General features: G+C 41.4%; 1 protein-coding gene and 1 long non-coding RNA gene across 3 annotated transcripts; one reads left to right on the top strand and one right to left on the bottom strand.

The window, feature by feature from the left end:
- Positions 1 to 2,887: 2,887 nt before the first annotated feature.
- On the bottom strand, positions 2,888 to 4,502 carry LOC308094666. The gene is made up of 3 exons (XR_013933976.1): positions 4,385 to 4,502; positions 3,418 to 3,502; positions 2,888 to 3,004 (listed from the first exon to the last, which is right to left on the bottom strand). It is a non-coding gene; the product is annotated as an uncharacterized lncRNA (long non-coding RNA).
- A 2,808-nt stretch (positions 4,503 to 7,310) lies between these two features.
- smim12 (small integral membrane protein 12) lies at positions 7,311 to 11,091 on the top strand. Of its 2 annotated transcripts, none has more exons than XM_080442254.1 (2): positions 7,311 to 7,362; positions 9,834 to 11,091. In XM_080442254.1, exon 2 carries the CDS (start codon positions 9,878 to 9,880, stop codon positions 10,148 to 10,150), a length of 273 nt encoding a protein of 90 aa, XP_080298380.1. In that variant the 5' UTR covers positions 7,311 to 7,362; positions 9,834 to 9,877; the 3' UTR covers positions 10,151 to 11,091. The 2 variants fall into 2 exon arrangements, with proteins under 2 accessions (XP_080298380.1, XP_080298381.1); XM_080442255.1 differs by lacking the exon at positions 7,311 to 7,362 and adding an exon at positions 7,410 to 7,657.
- Positions 11,092 to 20,522: the final 9,431 nt, after the last annotated feature.

Genomic DNA, 20,522 nt, shown 5'->3' with positions numbered 1-20,522 from the left:
CACGATTAAGCCAATACTGAGGGAGTGAGCTGTTCATAAACACTGTCATCTGATTTCCAAACTACAGGTAAAGTCTTAACCAGGCTTAAGACTTAAATTTTTTCAACCAATCTTTCGATGTATTTGGGCATGTAATGCATTACTGACCCGTTAGTGAGGAAGTGTCCTGTGGCGTTTATCAATAGGAAGAGCTCTTTCTGCGTCTTGTTTACTGTGCACAGGAAGTGCTCCAGCGGACGGGTCTGATTACTGTGCGATGACAAATGTCTTCTTTATACGCCTGGAAAGACACGCAGGAGCACACGAAGTGACATAGTCAGACAAACCAGAAAACACAGGACACAAGACATACATCAGTTTAACCTTAAAGGCCCATACAGTTTTTAAGTTGCTTGATTCAGTATTTAGATATTTGATATTCATTTTGACTGACATGCCTCCTTCCCATACGAACCCATTGTAACTTCAAACTCCATTTTAACCATGTTCGATTCATTGAAAACACCCGACCTTGGTTCTGATTGAAGATTGATTGAAGCACTTTATTTAGAAAGACATGGAAACAGTACAATTCACAATAATAGGTCCTTTAAACTGGATCGCTCATAAAAGCACAAAGGCTTATTTAAAATGATATCCCCATGCACTGAAATCATGATGACATTTAAGAAAACAGACAGATATACACTACTATGCAGAACGTCATACAATCAGCTTACAGGTATGAAACACATACGTTACAGGGAAATTGGAAAACCAGTGAAATTGAAAAAGGAGCGCTCGCTTCCCCCTTTGTTATCGATTCACTTTGATTGCGACTGGTGACGCTAATCTGTCTGGCCAGAAGTCGCTTTGATTGACAGTTCTCGTTTTTGCAAATATGCCTAAACCTAACCCTAACCTCAGTAAAACTATGCCTAAACCCAACCTTAACCCTAACCATAACCTCAGTAAAACTATTCCTAAACCTAACCTTAACCCTAACCTCAGTAAAACTATGCCTAAACCCAACCTTAACCCTAACCATAACCTCAGTAAAACTATTCCTAAACCTAACCTTAACCCTAACCTCAGTAAAACTATGCCTAAACCCAACCTTAACCATAACCATAACCTCAGTAAAACTATTCCTAAACCTAACCTTAACCTCAGTAAAACTATGCCTAAACCCAACCATAACCATAACCTCAGTAAAACTATTCCTAAACCTAACCTTAACCCTAACCTCAGTAAAACTATGCCTAAACCTAACCTTATGCCTAACCCTAACCGTAGTAAAACTATGCCTAAACCTAACCTTAACAGTAACCCTGACCTCAGTAAAACTATCCCTAAACCTAACCTTAACCCTAACCTCAGTAAAACTATGCCTAAACCTAACCTTAACCCTAACTTCAGTAAAACTATGCCTAAACCTAACCTTAGGTTAAGACTTTGAGAGTGGCCAGTTTGGAATTGCAGCCTCCTGAAAGTGTTTTTTAAGGGTTCTTTTGAAAGTGAGTAGGGTTTTACACTCCTTTAGGTAGGGCATTCCAAATTTTTGTTGTCATAGGTTCTGGTGACTGATATTGACCTTCTAATGCGTGAGGATACCATGTTTTTCAATTTCTTTGGGAAAATAAATAAAAATAAAATAAATTAAAAAGTTATTGAAAAAATACTGTCTACTCAAGCATTAGAAGGACTGGACAATATCAGTCACCAAAACCAAGGACGGGTGTTTTCAATTAATCTAATATTGAATCAAGCAACTTAAAAACTGTCTGGGGTGGTCACAAAAGCCCAAGTAGACGTTAAAATTAACCCCAAACATGTTTGAAAGTGAAGTATCCCTTTAACCTGGTAGTTTATTAGCAACATCATTCAAACCTATGTCTGACTCGCCACTGTGACGGTTCCCTGTATAGTATGATAGATGGTAGGTTATATTTCACTCTACGGTTATATGGTTATGGTTTGTGTAATTGCTTTGTTTTAATTTCTCTTTCTCATTGGTTCCAATAGGACTTGGGGAATTAACTAATTGGCGTGCACATGGGCCCGGGTTCCCACACCCCTATAAAAGCCTGTCTCCCCTGTCCTCTCTCCCCTTCAGTTAATTTGCCTTTTGTACCACACCCAACCTGCACCTCCTTATTCCACATTTATGTTCACACATGCAACACTCACACTACACAATTAATGCATACACGCATTACACTACTGACTTTACTGATTTCCACACCTCATCTGTTTATTCATGATCTGTTATTTACTTTTGATTATTTAATAAACACCAATTTCTTGTTAAACTGCGTCTCCCCTGTCTTTTTGCTATGTTCCCTGGTCCCCCTAGGCCAGGTCCGTAACACCACACACATTTTGGTAGATTGGAACACATTTTCTTGTAAGTCAGTCACTCATCTCACCCTGGTGATTTGTTCACATCTGCCATCTAGTGTTCCATATATGAACTGCACCTTTGATAAGAATTGCTGTAGGGAGACAGAGTCACAGCTGTTACCCTGAAACAGGGTTGCATTGCTCATGGGACGACCTTGCACGCTGTGCAAGAACCTATTTGAACAGGAGCACGCGCAGGCACATGCATAGATTTAAAAAAACTTTAAATTCACACCTCAACAAAGTTTACAAAGGCTCCCGACTCACACCAGGTGAATTAACATAGGAATGAGCCTAGATGCATATCAATTGTCTATTGTGTGACCTGTAGTGTCGGCGTTAAGCGACGTGCGCGTTACGTCATTAAAATAAAGTGCAACCACGTTCCAATTCAGCAATGCCTGAAACTTTAATAAACCAAAATGACTACTGACAGCTACCTAACAGCTGAACTCAACAGCCTGTTATAATTTGGGATGCAGCTGGGCTCAGATTCAGGTGCGTACCCAATCCACTCACTGAACTCCACAGCGATGGGCACGGTGGCACTGAGGAGAATGATGCCAACGTGTTCAGGAAGCATGATCAGAACTTCCTTCCAGACCTCCCAGACCACACCTCTCTGAGAAGACAACATTAAACCACAGTTACATTATTGCCAAGATGTTTATTCAGCATAACACAAAACACTGGACATATCAAGAAGGTTCAGTTTGTTGTTAAGCTTGAAACCATTATGTTTATCAAATCAACGTGTCAATCCCCTAAGGATCTTCATAAGCTAGTTTGACTGTGTTACTTTTGTCCACCATACAGATGGATAAAAGAACCATTTGTTAATTAAAATAAATCCCAGATTGGAGCTTTAATAACAATGTAGCAGAAGAGTTCCTGGGTGTTGCGGTCCAGTGTAACAGTCTGAAGTCCTGATAAATGTTATGCTCCGAGTCTGAACACACAGTCTAGCCAGGACAGTGAATGAATAATTATTAATAGTGACTTTTCAACTGACTGAATCAAATGGTCGTCCCTTACCTCTGCATCGTTGATGTAGTGAACCTCATCAAAGATTACCCACTCCAAGTCTCTGATGACCTCTGAGCCGTTGTAAAGCATGGACCTGACAACAGAGACAATCTAGACGGCCTTCCAATAACATCTGTACAAACATACATCATGCCAATGTGTTCTGAATGAAGATAAATCACTACATTGTTTAACAGTCTTTTCTGCGTTTAAAGATGAATGAAACGTACTTCCTTTTTTCCCCACCAAACTGTGCACAGGCTTGTTGTTTGAAATCATATACTTCAGGCTTTAGCAACCAGGCAGACTATCAGGTTGACTATCAGGTTGATTGACTGGCAGACTATCAGGTTGACTATCAGGTTGATTGACTCACAGTCATTTCAAAATGGGGATTTCAGCAGTGAGAATGTTTTTTCCAATCACCTTTAGTCAAATTCCAGAGCTTACATTATTTAACCTTGCATGAAAAATTTACTTATTTGTCAACCAGTACTGTATGTCATTTGTCATGAACTGCGCCCAGCTCTTACTTGGTTTTGAACATGTCTAAAAAATGTCTAAACAGAACTTGAGCTATTTAACTGAATAATGCAATTGAATGTCTATAGGTGAAAATGGCTGTAGTCATTTATTAATAATTGTGGATTGGGAAATATTCTGACATGCATTTGGAGCAGCTTTTTGTGTTGATGCTTGATGCCTCCCACGGACACGCATTGGCAAAATGTAGATATGGCCACAGTTTATTTGACTCTTCTCTCACAGGACCAAAAGTATCAAAGCAATAAATCTAAAGACTATAATGAGGAAATGCAACCTTGTCACTCTCTCACACACACACACACACACACACACACACACACACACACACACACACACACACACACACACACACACACACACACACACACACACACACACACCTGTAATTCATTTGACTGTACAAACCTAAGTTATCAGTTCAGTTGTTTACCTTGAATGCTGGATTAGGAATGCGTTTATGGAAGTCAGGGCAGGGGGAGGTGATATCTACAGGTATAGCCCATTTCTTCTTTTTCTCCGGGTCCTCTATTGGCTTGGACACGTCTCTCCTTTGATGTCGAGGGGGGCGACACAGCATCCTGCAAATGGAACAATACAACTGAATTTCAATGTCAAACATCACATCTGAAAAGATTGTTAGAGGCCATGTTACAGTACTATCACATCAACTGTTTTTCTGTTGTCCTTTGAGAAATTATTTCTGATGAGACCCATCTTCCTTTCCTACTGTATGTCATAACCACTTATGCCCTAAATAGTCTACTTTGTCGTACAAAGAATAGCGAAAATAGACGATCTACAAGCTCTTCTGAAAGTTGTCACCTATAATGACAAGCCCAAAATAGGGACACACGGTTGAAAGTGGTTCAAACCACATTTTAATATCAGTGTGTTCTTGTCTCTAGGTTCTTATCCCATCCATCACAGCCTAAGAAGGAGAATCCAGCATGTGTTTATGACAGAAGCATCATTTCCTTAGGTACCTTGTCTTCCAAGCGGTTTGTTCTCGATAATTCCATTGGACCACAATGGAAACAAGCTGGCTTTTTTGTGTATAGTCCACGTTTTCCTAATGAATGACATTGTGATTTTTTTTAAACTGCCAATAAAGTATCCCATCTACCTATCTATCTAGTTTCTGCATTTCACAATTTTCTTGGTTTTGGAGATGATTCAAATGTGTTTTTGTGTTTTCTTTTTTCAGGGACAACAGCAGGGCTTGTGGGGGAGGAGAAGGACAAAAGGCCAAGTTAAATACATATAACATTCATATTATAACCCAAATACCTTCTATATAGCCTCTACCTTAATCAAAGTCTCACAAAGGAGGAACTTAAATTTGACCAACAATTTATCCCTCTCCAAAGAGCACCTAGTTTGGATTAATCACATAATAATAATAATAATGCTTTTTTATAATAATACTTTTATTTTATTGTACTTTACATTTGAAACAAACCTCAGTACAGAATAAAAAACATTTGCATTAAACAATCTAAGCATCTTTATTTGATCAATATAACTCTACAAGCACATAAATATATTTTATCTCTCTCCCAAGTAGCACTCCATCTCTTATTTGATCAATACACTGAATCAGTAATCTTAAACTAGCAAATCTACAAGCACATAAACAGATCTTCATCCATCTATACAGACACACTTTAAACTCTTTCAACCTGGTGTTTATTTGGGCATTAGTGTAGCTATTATAGCCATGAGCAGATCTACAAGCTCACACACCTGAGCTTGTAGATCTTCTAATTTCACGAGGCTATGGTTGAATGCATTCTCCAGGCGTGTTTTAGCTTTGATCTCTCTCATCAAACAAATTGATGTGGATAATAAATTGGCAACAGCTGCACCAGCTGCTGTACTTTCTTTGGCAAACTTTTTATTAAGTATTCAATCAATCAAAGCTACAAAGAGGGCATAAGTGTTTTAGCTGAGCTTCATCAACAATGCTGCTAGCTTAACATGAGAATGCACGACACATTTTGATTTACTCACCAGGACGTGCCTTTTGCAGTCATAAGGTAGCCTGGTAAACCCTCCCTCCGGAAATCTCAATTCCATTTCATTTCAGGAGTGAATCAAATAGAATTGAGATTTCCGGAGGGAGGGTTTACCAGGCTAGTCATAAGGCCCCCGTGAGCAATTTGAGATGTCAGAACGGGCAAACATGTCATTGTTTCTTTTACAGGATTTAGACACGGTAAACTTTTTGAATACTCTGATGTAAAATGGGTTTTATATTTTGTATTTTGAGACGCCATCTTCAGACTTCTTAACGCAAACCAAAGCACCTGTCTGTAAATCAAGCTGACTTGACCCCCCTCTGCCTCCTCCTTACTTGAAGAACAAACTTTGTTTCTCTCCTCTCTACATCTGAGACCAGTGGTTGGTCACTTTTAGACGCCTACTCCTCCCACAGCGAATGACATTAATTCATTTTGACAGATTGACAGTTCAGCGACGAATGAGAACAAAGAAAGAAGAGGCAAAAAAAGGCATTGCAGATCCGGTCTATGTGTGCAAACCAAGACAGATGATTTGTACTTCCGTTCCATCACATACCAAAACTACAAATGAAATGTCTGTGTTTCATATTTTAATGGCACTGAAAGCATAACATATAACACAAATACTCCAAGACAGCCAAAAGCTTATAATTCCAAAGTCACAGAGCAGTATATCATAATGGTAATAATGATAAAATAATACCAAAAGCATATAATTCCAAAGTCTCTAGGAACCTGTTTAAACTGCAGTAAAAGACGATTTATTATTGCACAAACCCAGAGTGTGGAGTTTGCCAAGTTCCAACTAACTAACTACATACTGCGCAGCTGCTGCCTTTTAAAGGGTTAAGAGCTGGGTTACAAAAAGACCCGCCCCCACCTGACTCTGATTGGCCTACCGAACGCCCCCTTCTGTGACACACGCGGAAGCTTGCCTATGCTAAACGGTGCCCGTTGCCAAGTCTGCCTATTATAAGCGACTTTGGGCTTGTTTTTCTGTAAAGTCGCTTGTAAATATTGGTGGTTGTGGGTTGCGGTTTTTTGGGCTTGTTTCTAAAGTGTAGTGAAGTATTTTCGGCATGCTTCCTAATGTTGTTTAAACCAGAGGTTCTTAAACATTTTTATGTCAAGGAAACCCCCAAAATTAATATGTAAGCCTATTTGTCCCCCCCTTCTGAAAATATGTTGTGCCAGAGACCCCCATACAAGATGTGTGTGGATTTGAAAATATTCCACAATTTTCAGTTCACTCTGCTATTTTCAAATTGACGTAGGCTTAAAGTGCTCATGTGACCTTTTCATACACCTGGCTGGTTGCTTATTTCTCTCGCTGTATCTGGCAACACTGGTTGAATCTGTTGTACAATCAACGTGTTTAAAGTTAAAGGTGAGTGAATGTCATTCAGACGTCATTAATACAACACAGAATAATGGTTAACGTCATAGTTTAGGAATTATTATCACCATGCAGTCTGAACAGTGTTTTTCATTGACGTTATTATTATGCGAGTAACGTTATCAACAGCTTGTTGATGTCTCTCTGCAGTCCTCCCTCATGTTTAGCTAACATGGGCTAGCTTATACCGCTAGTCGGTTTACATTAGTTGTGAAATCATTTAGACACACAAATAAGCAACCTTTCCTTCCTACCAAAGAAAGACCAACGCCCTTAAAGTCTTAAGGTATGGAATGAATATTAAAAAATCTCTCCGAGACAAGTACTTTCCATTACAGTGCCACATCTCATGACTGTCATAGATATGACAGTCATGGATGAACGTCAAGTGTTTGCACTTTCTCCATTTACAGCCCATCTACATAAACGTTCAGATTTCAAATATAAAGTGCTTACCGCATGGCCACGGATGTTACAATTATGTACGGGCCCTCAGAAGTACCCGTATCTTCCGTATTGTTCAATAAAAAGCATTTTAATCCGATCGGTGGCCATTTCTTCGTATTTTCTCCATATGCTTTCAACTACGCGACCCTATTGGTTGGGAGGTGTACTGCACTCGATACGCTATAACGCTATGAGAAAATGTTCACCGATCGGATTAAAATGCTTTTTATTAAACAATACGGAAGATGCAGGTACTTCTGAGGGGCCGTACATCATTGTAACATCCGTGGTCATGGGGTAAACACTTAATATTTGAAATCTGAACGTTTATGTAGATGTACGGACCAAAAAGGGAGAACGTGCAAACACCAGGCTGAAGTTCATCCATGACGGTCGTGACAGACGACCATGGCTAAGTGCCACAGTCATTAGACCTCGATCGGGTGTCTTTTAACAGCGTGTGATGAGGTTTGAGGCAAGGAGGCTGACTCTAGAGTCTAGACAGTTTGTTTTCAAACATCAGGCTCGCCGCTGGACTTTTCTAAACATGTTACAGCCAGGATAAGTTAAGGATAAGTTACAGTAGGCTAAGTCAGATGATGCCCCATTGCTGGTGCATAATTGGAGATTTCAGAATGTTTTTTTCAAGGAGCTTAAGTGCATGTTATAGGTAGTGGAAAAGTAGAAATAATTACAAAATTGAATATATGGATTACCAGGAATGAATGTCAATACAAGGACCACTACTTCCTCAGGCTAATTTGGAATTCTTTGAGACACACATTGTCTTAGAGGTGCAAACAACACAGGTAGCAGTGTTGAATTTGTGAGGCATCCGCCTCACAAATTCAACACTGCTACCTGTATATGGAGATCCCCATAAATCCCCATAAATGGAGACAATCGACCTACGACGTCTGACAGCATAGGCTCTCTAGAAAGGGAGATTCCTAAACCGTAGGGACATTAGGGCCACAGCCAACAGTATACTGTTGAGAACAGTTCCAGCAGCAACTCAGAGAGAGATTAACTACTCATAGAGAGATAAGCATCGAAGAAAATCCAGCAATAGTTGATTCCCACAGCCTAAAGTGTCACATATCAGTTTCCCTACTTCGCATAACGGCTTTCGGATCTGGTTAACGAGTCAGCCGATGATAGTTTCTACAGATACATTTTGTATGTGCCAGTAGTGCAAAACTATGGTTAACTAGAAAATGTGCTCCTCGGAGCACAAGTCTCCGCCAGCAGACCCGTGCTATTTTAATCAAATGAAATCACTTACCCTATCTTTAACCAGAAGATAGGGTAAGTAATGGGAGTTAGTTGCATTGTGTGATCTCAGCCTCTCCTGTCTAAGCTATTTATATATTTATATTACATATTGTGATGTCACGTGAAACTGACCAATGTTAGGTGTTCTCAGAGGGACACACACGCACGGACGGGTGATTTGTACTGGAAGGTACTGTTCCAATCAAGACTGATTGATCCTGTCTTACCTCACTTCAAAAACATAAATGGTTTTTTGAAGTGACACACCTATTTATAGGATTTTATTTCGTCATGCGTCCCTCTAGCCAATCAAAAGCATTGGTGTCAACATATTGTCACGTGTCACGTGGAGCTTGACCAATGTTAGCTTGGCTAGGGGGGGGGACACACACAGCGGGACGAAGCGAAAACATACTCTCCTTCTCCGGCGGAGACAACTATCGTAGTGCAGGGAGCTGCAGCTTCAACATTTAAGACGGGATTTCCACAAAGTGCAAACATATGTTTTTCAAGCTTCAGAGCCACAAAAAAGTAGCCAAATCCACATAGTTTGTATGTACTAGGGTGACGTCACTGTAGCTTAAACCACTGCGCCATAAAAGGAAGAACCAAGAGTTGCCCAGAATGCCCATTGAAGACTAACATTTAAAGCAGGCATAATACTGTTACGGTGTTGCTATATCGGAACACCCACCTATCAGCTTTGAAACAATATTTTGTTTTTATTCTTATTTCCCCAGCTGTGCACCTGGTAGGCTAGCCCCGGCCAAGGCAGTGTGCAGCCATGTGGCCTATAGTATGGATGTCCATGCGGACCTACGCCCCCTATGTCACCTTTCCTGTGGCCCTTGTGGTTGGAGCAGTGGGCTACCACCTGGAGTGGTTCATCAGGGGGACCCCTAAACCACGAGAGGAGAAGAGTATCCTGGAACAGAGGGAGGAGAGGAAGCTGCAGGAACAAGCAGGGGCAGACAGCACGCAGTTCGTTAGCCTTAAAGAGAAACTGGAGTTCACTCCTAGAGCTGCTCTGAACAGGAACCGACCTGAAAAAAGCTAACCCTTCCTGGGGTGAGAGACTCGCTTCTATCCCCTCTACATCACTGGAGCGACACACCTAATGCTTGAACGGAAGAGGGACAGAGCCAAAGCACCCAGCATTTCCATACACATTGCTGCAAACAGTCATTGTGCACCCAAGACACCGGCGTGCATGTGCAGCCATCAGGCATAATATCTGGAAGCGAGGGAATGGTGGAAAATTGAATGTGTAGGCCATTTGAATGAGTGGTGATCTTGTAATAAGATAAGGATTCACAGATCTTTTCCACCCTATTGTATCGATCAATACCTATAAGCACATAGCATATACAAAGCTTTATGAGCCTGATTTTCCAACTTCCAAGGCCTTCAAACTGTGACTTGATGGCATGTTGGGATGAGGTCTGTTTGTCTCCAGCTTACTCTGACATGAAGGAGTCTGTCAGTGCTGTTTGTAAGACATATTTGTAATTGTATAGTCACTCACTTATTTCAATGTCATCGTCCAGATAAAAAGGGGATCATTTTAAATATTACTGTTTATCAAATAAAGCATAGGAATAAATTAATGTGAGAAAACATATGGCTTTGAATCTTATTATCTTAAAGATAATAATGGGTCTTTGTGTGTGAATATAATAGATGAGCACGCCACGAAGGAAAGATTCCTTGTATCTCACTGAATCCTGCCTTATTTGATTTCTCCATAATGGGCTGTGATAAAATTGAGAGTTTGGAAGAGTCATGTGTTTATCTTTATTGGCATTTAAAGACCACAAGTCCAATCGTCTGTCTGACATATTGGCATTTGTACCTTTCCTGGTATGGTTTTCATTACGTATAGTATAGTATGAATATTTACCTGAGAACGGACCAGCATGTCAACACAGTGCATGCCATAATGACATTGAACAGTAGCTACTGTGTTGAATTGCACAATAAAGAATTGTTATATGGAAAGTCTGACATTTCCTTTTTCCTATGCTATCACAGTCACCTCCTATGACCCACACTGGCACACAAAGTAATAAAAACTTTTTTGCGTCCAATAAATTATCTAGACTTCCATGAAAAACAATAGGATTGCTTGTTGCAGTACTTCACATCAAAGTGGGAAGGAAGTGATGACTCAGCTCATACAGGTCCAAACGGGAAATGATTTACTAGGGAAGACGGCATAGAGGCGACTGCTTCTGCTAATGGGGGTTAAACACCTCATTATACATTATGCTTTCAATATTTTATTCCAGTCACTTGCGCTGACAGCACATTGTGTTTCCAGATCAACAACCGCCTATGGTATCTTAAAGGAATGAGTGAAAATGAGACACTCGGCTTCAAATGTGCCTTTATTTCACTGGAAAGTTCCATACATAGAACGTGATTAAAATATACTGATGCATTTCAATGTCTAGCCTTCAGGGAATTAACTCCCTGCAGTGTAATTTTTTTTATTTTATCTTTTCACTTTAGTTTGTCCTTATGGTTTCTCATAACCTCTACCAAAGAGCACCCTCTTTTTCGTTAAGATTACAGCTATTACAAGAAGCTCTCCTCTTCCATAGACTTTTATTCCAATATGCCCAAAGACGGAGCCCATGATGTCGGACTTAGGTATGTCAGTTAGCTCCATGGAGTACCAGGCATTCAGTGACATGGTCTGACCTAGTATCGCGTAACTATGGCGACCTATCCAACATACCTGTATGATGCGAAAGCCTTTTCTACTGCCTCTTGTTTGTTGGTATGAGATTTCTTCTATATTTTTCTATTTTATCCTTATACTTGTATTATATTATCGTAGTATTATTATAATATTATTATTATAGCATTATTATTATTATTGTGGATTAAACCTAACCAACATCCTTGAATTATGATCTACTTATGACCTACTTAAAAAGCTGGCAGTGATGTCAGTGTGATGTCATTGTCTCACTGCCTATTTAAGTCTATTTGCCTTGGTTAATAAAGCATTGAGAGCTATAATCCAGTCTGAGGAACATCGTTTTTTGCCTTCATTATAAGCTAGGTTGCAGCCACAATGAACATCAACACAATCAACACATTTGCTGAGTTTTCTAAAGCTGTTTCCATCGAGGAGGAGGATGGCATGTCATGGTCATACCGATGGCTCTGCAGACTTGTAGGGGTAACCGGAGGAATATTGTGTGCCCTTTCGGGAGTGTTTAACTGTTTTACTGTAAACCCCTTAAACATTTGTGCTGGAGTATGGATGTTGTTAAATGCCTTTGTGCTGTTCTTTTGTGAAGCCCCATTCTGCTGTCCGTTCATGGTGTTTTCTGATGCAGTAGCAGCACGTGCAGACAAACTCAAACCTTGGAAGAAAGCTTTCTTCTACTGCGGAATGGCATTGTTTCCCATGTTCCTAAGTTTCTCTATTACAACGGTGATGGGGAACGCCTTTGCCTTTGCTACAGGAGTCATGTATGGTCTTGCCTCTCAGGACAAAAAGGAAGATGCGGCACACCAGATATACGATGAAGAAAGGTTGACAGGGACGATAGACTGAGTTTCTCTGTGAGGCATCCGCCTTTACCGGTTATTCTCTCTACTTCAGTTGTCAGAGGCGACATTCCTTCCTTTCTGTCTCCATGCTACCTACTCCATCCACTTGACATCGCATCCTTTTACCTGTCTTCTAACAATGTTGCACACACATTTAATATTTGTTGTTTTGATCTAATGTTATGAGATGATTACTTAAATGCACATCAGATCAACAAAATCTTTGTGTTGCTATGAACCTACACCCTGAACTTGAGAATCCCTGTGGCCCTAGAGGTTGGAGCAATGGGCTACCACCTGAAGTGGTTCATCTGGAACTGAGAGAGGAGAGCAACTAGGGGCAAAGAACACGTAGGTCCTTAGCCTTAAAGAGAAAGCCACAAGGCCACTGGAAGTTGGCTGCAAAATAGCTACTCCCTCTGGAAAATCAGGCTTATGAATGAGCAGGCCAGGAAGAAAGCTAACCCCGCATCTGCCTGTCTGCCAGTGCGTCGAGGAACTTAAATGCAGCTACACACAAACAAGTGTACATAGCCCTTCCCCACACACCTACCTCAATATTTAAACACTCGGTACCTCTTATCAGAGTGCTTGGAGATCAGTCTATGACAGTATATGACCTCTACTGTCATGTATCATAGATGGATACCACGCACATGACACTTATATATCAACAATATATTATATTTCATTTTTCTTACTATTGTTGCTATTCTTTATTTCTTTGTTATCGTTATTATTATTGCTGCTACAGGGCTGAGGAAACGAAACCAAAGTATTTTACTTTTGTGTACCTCTCCAATGTAGATCTCGGACCAGCCTGTAACATCATCTATGACGTATCTATGACATATGGCTCCTAATTTGGGCAAGGTTTTAGCACGATCACAACCTTTGAATTCCTTTTGAAAATTAAACGGAATTATTTCAAAATTAAAGTTATATAGGCCTATTTCAAAAAGTATAAAACAGACTATGTAAAAAAAAAAGGCTAGAGACTCGCATCTGTCCCCTCGCCATCACTGGAGCGTGCCACACCAGTTGCTTGAATGGAAGCGGGGCAGAGCCAAAGTCAAACCACCCAGCCTTCCCATACACATTTCTGCAAACAGTCATTGTGCTCAAGACCCTGACATGCATGTGCAACCACCAGGCATATGATATTCTATAGAAGCTAGGGGATAGTGGGATTTGAATGAGTATAATATTCACAGATGTTTCCCACCCTATTGTACATGATAACCACCACAAAAACATATAAAGCTTTATGAGGTTAAAGGTGTTTCTTTAGGGCAGTTTTGAAAGTGAGTAGGGTTTTACACTCCTTTACTCCTTTTGGTAGGGCATTCCACATTTTTGTTGAATAGCATGAGAACGAGTTCATTCCCTTTGTTGAGCCAAATCTGGGTTGAACATGATTCGTGGAGCTGCCTCTGGTGTGATCGTGGGATCCCAATGTTGTGGCGTATCTTGTAGACCAGGCCCATTGTAAGTTGCTGTACTCTGTCCTCAACCCTAAGCCATCCAATCCTAGCAAAGTGATCAGGGGTTAGATGGGTTCGGTGTTTGAGGCCAAGAAGTAGCCTTACTAGTTTGTTTTGGGATATGTATAATAGGATGATCCTGTTATCTTACTGAATGCTTTTTATAATAATAATAATAATAATAATAATAATAATAATAATAATAATAATAATAATAATATCTTGGATTGATATAGAGCTTTTCTAAGTATCCAAAGACGCTTTACATGTGGGGAGTAGAAAACAACAAAAAAATAATCAACTTTATTAGGAAAACACAATAAAAAAGATATATCTGAGAGTAAAATCAATGAAAACAGTGGAACAGTAGACAGGGGAGTGTGCAGTCAGCCGGGGAAAGCAATATTGAAGAGGTGGATGAGAGCGGTTTTGAAGGATTAGGGGGTGGGGGCTTCTTTGATAGTGTTGGGGAGTGCATTCCACAGGGATGGGGCAGCAACAGAAAAGCCCTATCGCCCCGGGTTCGGTGCTTGGTCTTGGGGACCACCAGGAGGTTGGCGTCACCAGACCTGAGGGAGCGGGAGGGGACATGACTGTGGATGAGGTTTCAATGGAGTTTGGAATAGTTATCTCTATTGGCAGTTAATAGTAAAGCCTAAAAGTGCAATCATCTGTCTGACATATTGGTGTTACAAGTAATACATCTAAATTAAACAACATTTCAGTTCTAGACTTTCATAAAAGACAATAGGGCTGCTAGTTGCAGAACCAAAGGGGGAAGGAATTGTTGACTCATCTTGTCCAAATCGGAAATTATTTTCTAGGGACAATGGCAGACAACATATTGTATAGGCAACTGCCTCTGCTCTGCTAATGGGGGTTAAACACCTACTCACAGTATACTTTCAATTTGATCACACTTTAAAGTGATTCTGCTCATAACAGACTGTTTTTCCAGCTCAACAACAAATGATGGTCTGTTAACACAGTGAATATGAAAATCTCAGCCTTTAGTACACCTGCCAAGCTGTTAACTGAAGGATGTGCACTCCTGCATGACAACAAAGATGCCTCAGGTTTCTGATATTAAATACAGTGTGCATCTAAATGAAAACAAAGTCTGATTTAATGGGTTTACATTTCAGAGTAATGTTGTGCTTTGAGCCAGCAAATTGCCAGAGGTCTAAACAGTTGACAATACTATTGTACTATTGTATGAGTATTTTAATCACTTAAATGGCATAGTTGAGCGGATTCCCATTATACTCCCCCCTCCTGTTTTTTCTCTACACTAAATGTCTCATCTAAATGTCTCATCTACAAGCTCACAGTGCATAGCTTGTAGCTCTATTTTCACAGAATGTTGACTCCATAATAGAGACGCTACAGTTTATGTGGTTAAGAAATGACCGGGGGAAAGTAGGCTACTATAAGAAAGACACTGGTGATGCAGTCAGGATAAGCTGGCATTATAGCAGCAGGGTGGTTATAGTCATTGCCACAGAATGAGAACATTTTATGAGGGCCATTAAATTAAACACACGTGGTCATACACAAACAAATACACAAAGGGCAACATCAAACAATTATCGCATTCACACTTTTACTCCAGTCCCGTGGCGCTTCCTGAGATGAATGAGGAAACAGAAAGGTCCATCTCTCCAGTGCCTCAGGACCGAGCTCAATGGATGGTAACATTTCCAGTGTGCCAGGAGAAGTCACGCTATACAGCCCCGCCAAGCCAGTGCAATAGTAGAGCTTATGAATCCCAGATTTGCACTGGCCACAGTGCATAAACTCTGCTATCAGCAGCCATCAGCACCCTCGAACGCCCCCACCCCCGCCCCGCCACCCCGTCCCTAACCCTAAGATTTGCTATCAGTGGAACAGTCCGCTCCACTCCGGTAACCTGGCTCATGCAAGTTAAGAGTGGTAATTATTTCAAGCTGAGGAAAGTTTCCATTTGAAGTTAGTGCAGAGAGCTACGTAGACATGCAGAGCCACAGCGAGAATATATGAGTCTGTTTCAGAGGACCGTGGTAAGGAAGGAAAGATTACAAACATACAGCATGTGTGCTTGTATGAGAGAGAAAGAATAAAACAGACAGAGGATATCCACCACACCTCTTGTGTGGTCCACACAAGATAATTATTCTTAAATGTCCCATTGTTTACCTGGCTACAGTGAACGAGGGCGGTGTGTCTAGGTGTATGAGAGGTGTATGGAGTGTATGGGCCAAAGTCATCCCTGGTTCCCCTCCCGGGAACAATCAAAGGACAGCTCTGCCCTCTGTTAACAAAGGCCTGGCTGTCTGGGACAGGACAGTGCTGTGGGAACCAAGCCTGCAAGGTCCATGGGAAAGGGGAGGATTTGGGGAGACGCTCCATTGTTCTCCTCGGATGATGGAGGATAATGGGACTGGCCGGGTGATGCTGGCTGTTGTTTCACAGGCGGTCCTATCTAACATCCTGAGTGGAGAGGCCGGAGACGGTGTTCCTTCAGCCTCCAGGAACAATGGAGCCGCCTGCCTGCGCCTGGAAGGGTACTGCATCCCGAAGAAACACACACACACACACACGCCCGCCCCTACTATTGAAAATGTGTGCACATACTATAGAAATAGCCTAAACATCCGCATGCACTGTCGAGGAAGCCAACGGGAAAATGCTTTTATGTGACAGCTATGATCAGCACGTTATAGCCCTGCCTGAAGACCATAAGCCTAATAAAATCTCCCCTGGCCAAAAGGTCACACACACACAGACACACACACACGCACGCACGCACACGCACACGCACACGCACACGCACACGCACGCACACGCACACGCACACGGACACGCACACGCACGCACACACACACACACACACACACACACACACACACAGACAGACGCACGCACGCACGCACGCACGCACGCACGCACGCACGCACGCACGCACGCACGCACGCACGCACGCACGCACGCACACACACACACCCTCATACACTCTCTGTCTACCATAAATGGCATCAAGCCTCTAATCAGTGGAGGACAAAGTAGTGTGTGTGTGTGTGTGTGTGTGTGTGTGTTTGTGTTTGTGTGTGTGTGTGTGACTGTGTGAGGACTCAACCCCAGTGCTTATGAGTCAAAGTATTGATACTCTGAGTCCTGGTATATTACTCCACTACATGTGAAAGTTGCACAGTCAGGTTTGTACAAGTTAAAGTATAGGAGTACTTGTTTTGACATTTTCCAAAAAGAAAATTATAATGTTTTCTGACATTTTCCAAAAACTAGAGTTTGGGGCCACTATGCGGCCCACACATCTACGTCACAGATCCGACTGATATGCCATGTATATGGAGATCTCTGTATCTGTCAGTCCTTGTCCCTTATACCCATATATGGAGATCCCTGATGTCATCAGTATATGCCCAAAAGGGCATGCCCCCTTTTGTGCCCATATATGGAGATCCCTGATGTCATCAGTATATGCCCAAAAGGGCATGCCCCCTTTTGTGCCCATATATGGAGATCCCTGATGTCATCATATGCTCATATATGGGCAAATTGGACATGCCCCCTTTTGCGCTCATACTGTATATGGAGCTGACTGATTTGTTTGCGCCTGATGACAGCACTTGAGTAAATGTACTTAGTAACTGTCCACCAGTGCCTCTGATTGACAGCTGCCACACAGAAGGTCGATTTCTCTCATCAATCACAGGACTTTGATGGGGTGGCCATGACTTCAGGTCAGCAAGACACAGGGGAGCCAACCAGAAACAATGCAACAATGCCCACTGCAAGAGCCCCATTGTCAGGGTGAACAATCCCCACCGACCAATCCCTGGGGGAAAACAATAGCGGAACAGGAAAGAGATATGGACCCACTTCCTGCCCAAAGTTTAAATTTAGAAGCTGGTCAAAGTTTTTGCTTTGTTATGTCAAGTAGGAAAGTGTGCCTGAATGAGGGAATGGGGGCACACAACGTGATCCATAACAATATTATTGTTATAGATTGTTATGTGGATATGGAAACAATCGTGTGTCGCAACATTGGCTACAACAGAGTCTATGCTCAGACTTACACGTACCCATACACACACTTTACCCATACACACACTTTACCCATACACACACTTTTTCATCAAAAGGTTTGCTGCTGTCGGGTGGAAACCTTGTATGTGCAAAACCATTACTTTTCAGGAAATGGGAATAAAAGAGCCTGTATTCCAGTGGATCCAATGTAGTTATTATTTAGTTACAAGCTCTTGGTAATACTTTTCATTCATTAAATATTTCTAAAACACACGGACAGACTTAAACACTTTAAACACGGCATCCCTATTTAGGGCAAAATGTTTCAAAAAGTGCTACATTTCCGTGACACTGTTACACAGTATGTTGAAGTATAAAATAGGGCATTAATCTATGAGAAAAGATAGTAAGATGAAATATGGAGATACATGGATTCTGCCTCATGGCAAATGTAGACTCATAAATTGGTCTCCTCTGCAACATTCCTCAAACACAACCAGATACAGATACAAATCTTATCAACTCCAACATCCTGGTCTGCTATTTTAAGCCTAGTCATCCCCTTGTGTTTGTGTGTCTGTGTGCAGTGTTAGAGGTGGTGCCTTGCATAATATTGCTATTCAGGTGTGGACAAAGTACTCAACCACAGTACTTGAGTCAGAGTATAGACACTCCTGGTCAAGTACTTACTTTAAACAAAACAATGAAGTATTCAAAAGTGAAAAGTTGCACCGTATGTCGTATAAACTCTGTGTATGTTGGATCCATTTTAATGTGTATTTTCAGACATTATTTAACCACTGAAACCCTCAATAAACAAATAAAAACAAACTTTTAAGTTTAAGCTTCAAGTGAATTAATTCACACTAACTAGAAAAGGACACTCCTTAGAGCGCAAATCTCCGCCAGGCTGGGTTGCTTACCCAGGCCTTTGTCAGTCGTGGGGGGCAGCCATCAGGACACAAGGAAGATGAGGAGGAGATAGAGTTTGTTTGACAGATGGTGGTCTTTCATGTTTGTGGGCAGAAATGAAAGCGCTTTTGGTGGTGAGCTATACAGAGACCCTTCAACATGTGATTCCAATTTGGGGTTGTTTGGATGTTGCTTTTATGATGCAATGTTTTGCAAGACATAGGCCACTTCCACAAATGTGTGAAGCCAATTACAGGCAACCTTTATGGAATATCGAAACCCTGTTTGTCCATGAGGCTGATTCCATTGGCCTACTAGGAGTGTACAAACAAAGTTTGACGCCGACCAGTCCAGCAATGTCCGATATTAGGTGTGGAGGCACACACACACGCACGCACGCACGCACGCACGCACGCACGCACGCACGCACGCACGCACACACACACACACACACACACACACACACACACACACACACACACACACACACACACACAGAGACACACACACACACACACAGACACACACACACACACACACACATAGGGGTGGAATCTGTCTGCCTGGCAGAGAAAAGAGAGCGTTTGTTTGATTGATTGATTGATTGATTGATTGATTGATTGATTGATTGATTGATTGATTGATTGATTGATTGATTGATTGATTGATTGATTGATTGATTGAATAATATATTAGACAGAAATGTAAACAGCATGTTGGTACAGTAAGACATTTAGGCTAAAAGGATAACACAAAAGATCCTGGGGTCTAGTCTTGTTTCCATTCTGGTCCTATGTATTCAATTAAACAACAGTTTGTGTGTGTGCGTGACTGTGTGTGTTCTGGGTTGTTTGTGGTGTTGCAGAGGGCTTTCAGCAGTAGAGCTGACAGGAAACTCAATTTAGCAGCCCAGTCTGGCGTGGCATATTCAATATAACACTGGCACACAGCTCTCGCTCAGAGGACCCCCAGAGCCTAGAAGTAGGCCCTGTCACGTATCTTAGAGGAAGGGTTGTTTACAGCCACAACAAACTGCCCTTAAGCCACACAGTACACACTGAATCCTTGAGGCTACGTTATCTCTTGCTGGGCTTTGAAGCATTGGATATTGTAAGAGTTACAGTACAGTGCATCCGTGTGTGTGTGTCTGACATAAAAGCATGTATTGGGTGCTTTCACATAAACCAATGCAGCCTAACTTCAACAGGATCCATAATAACGCTGAAGAAAACAGGCCTAGTGTGCATAGCAGGCTCTGGTTAAGTGTTAACCCCTTTCTCATTAAAGGGATATTTCCCTTTCAAACATGTTTGGGATCCTTTTAACATCTACTCAGGCTTTTGTGAATGTATTTTTTTTTAAGTTGATAGATTCAATATATAGACATTTGATATTCATTTGATCAGACACGCCCCCTTCCTAAAACTCATTATAACTTCA

This window comes from Gymnoscopelus braueri, assembly GCF_963280865.1.
Source record: "Gymnoscopelus braueri genome assembly, chromosome: 11".
NCBI classification, from domain to species: domain Eukaryota; kingdom Metazoa; phylum Chordata; class Actinopteri; order Myctophiformes; family Myctophidae; genus Gymnoscopelus; species Gymnoscopelus braueri.
This window is presented reverse-complemented; position numbering and strand designations above follow the sequence as displayed.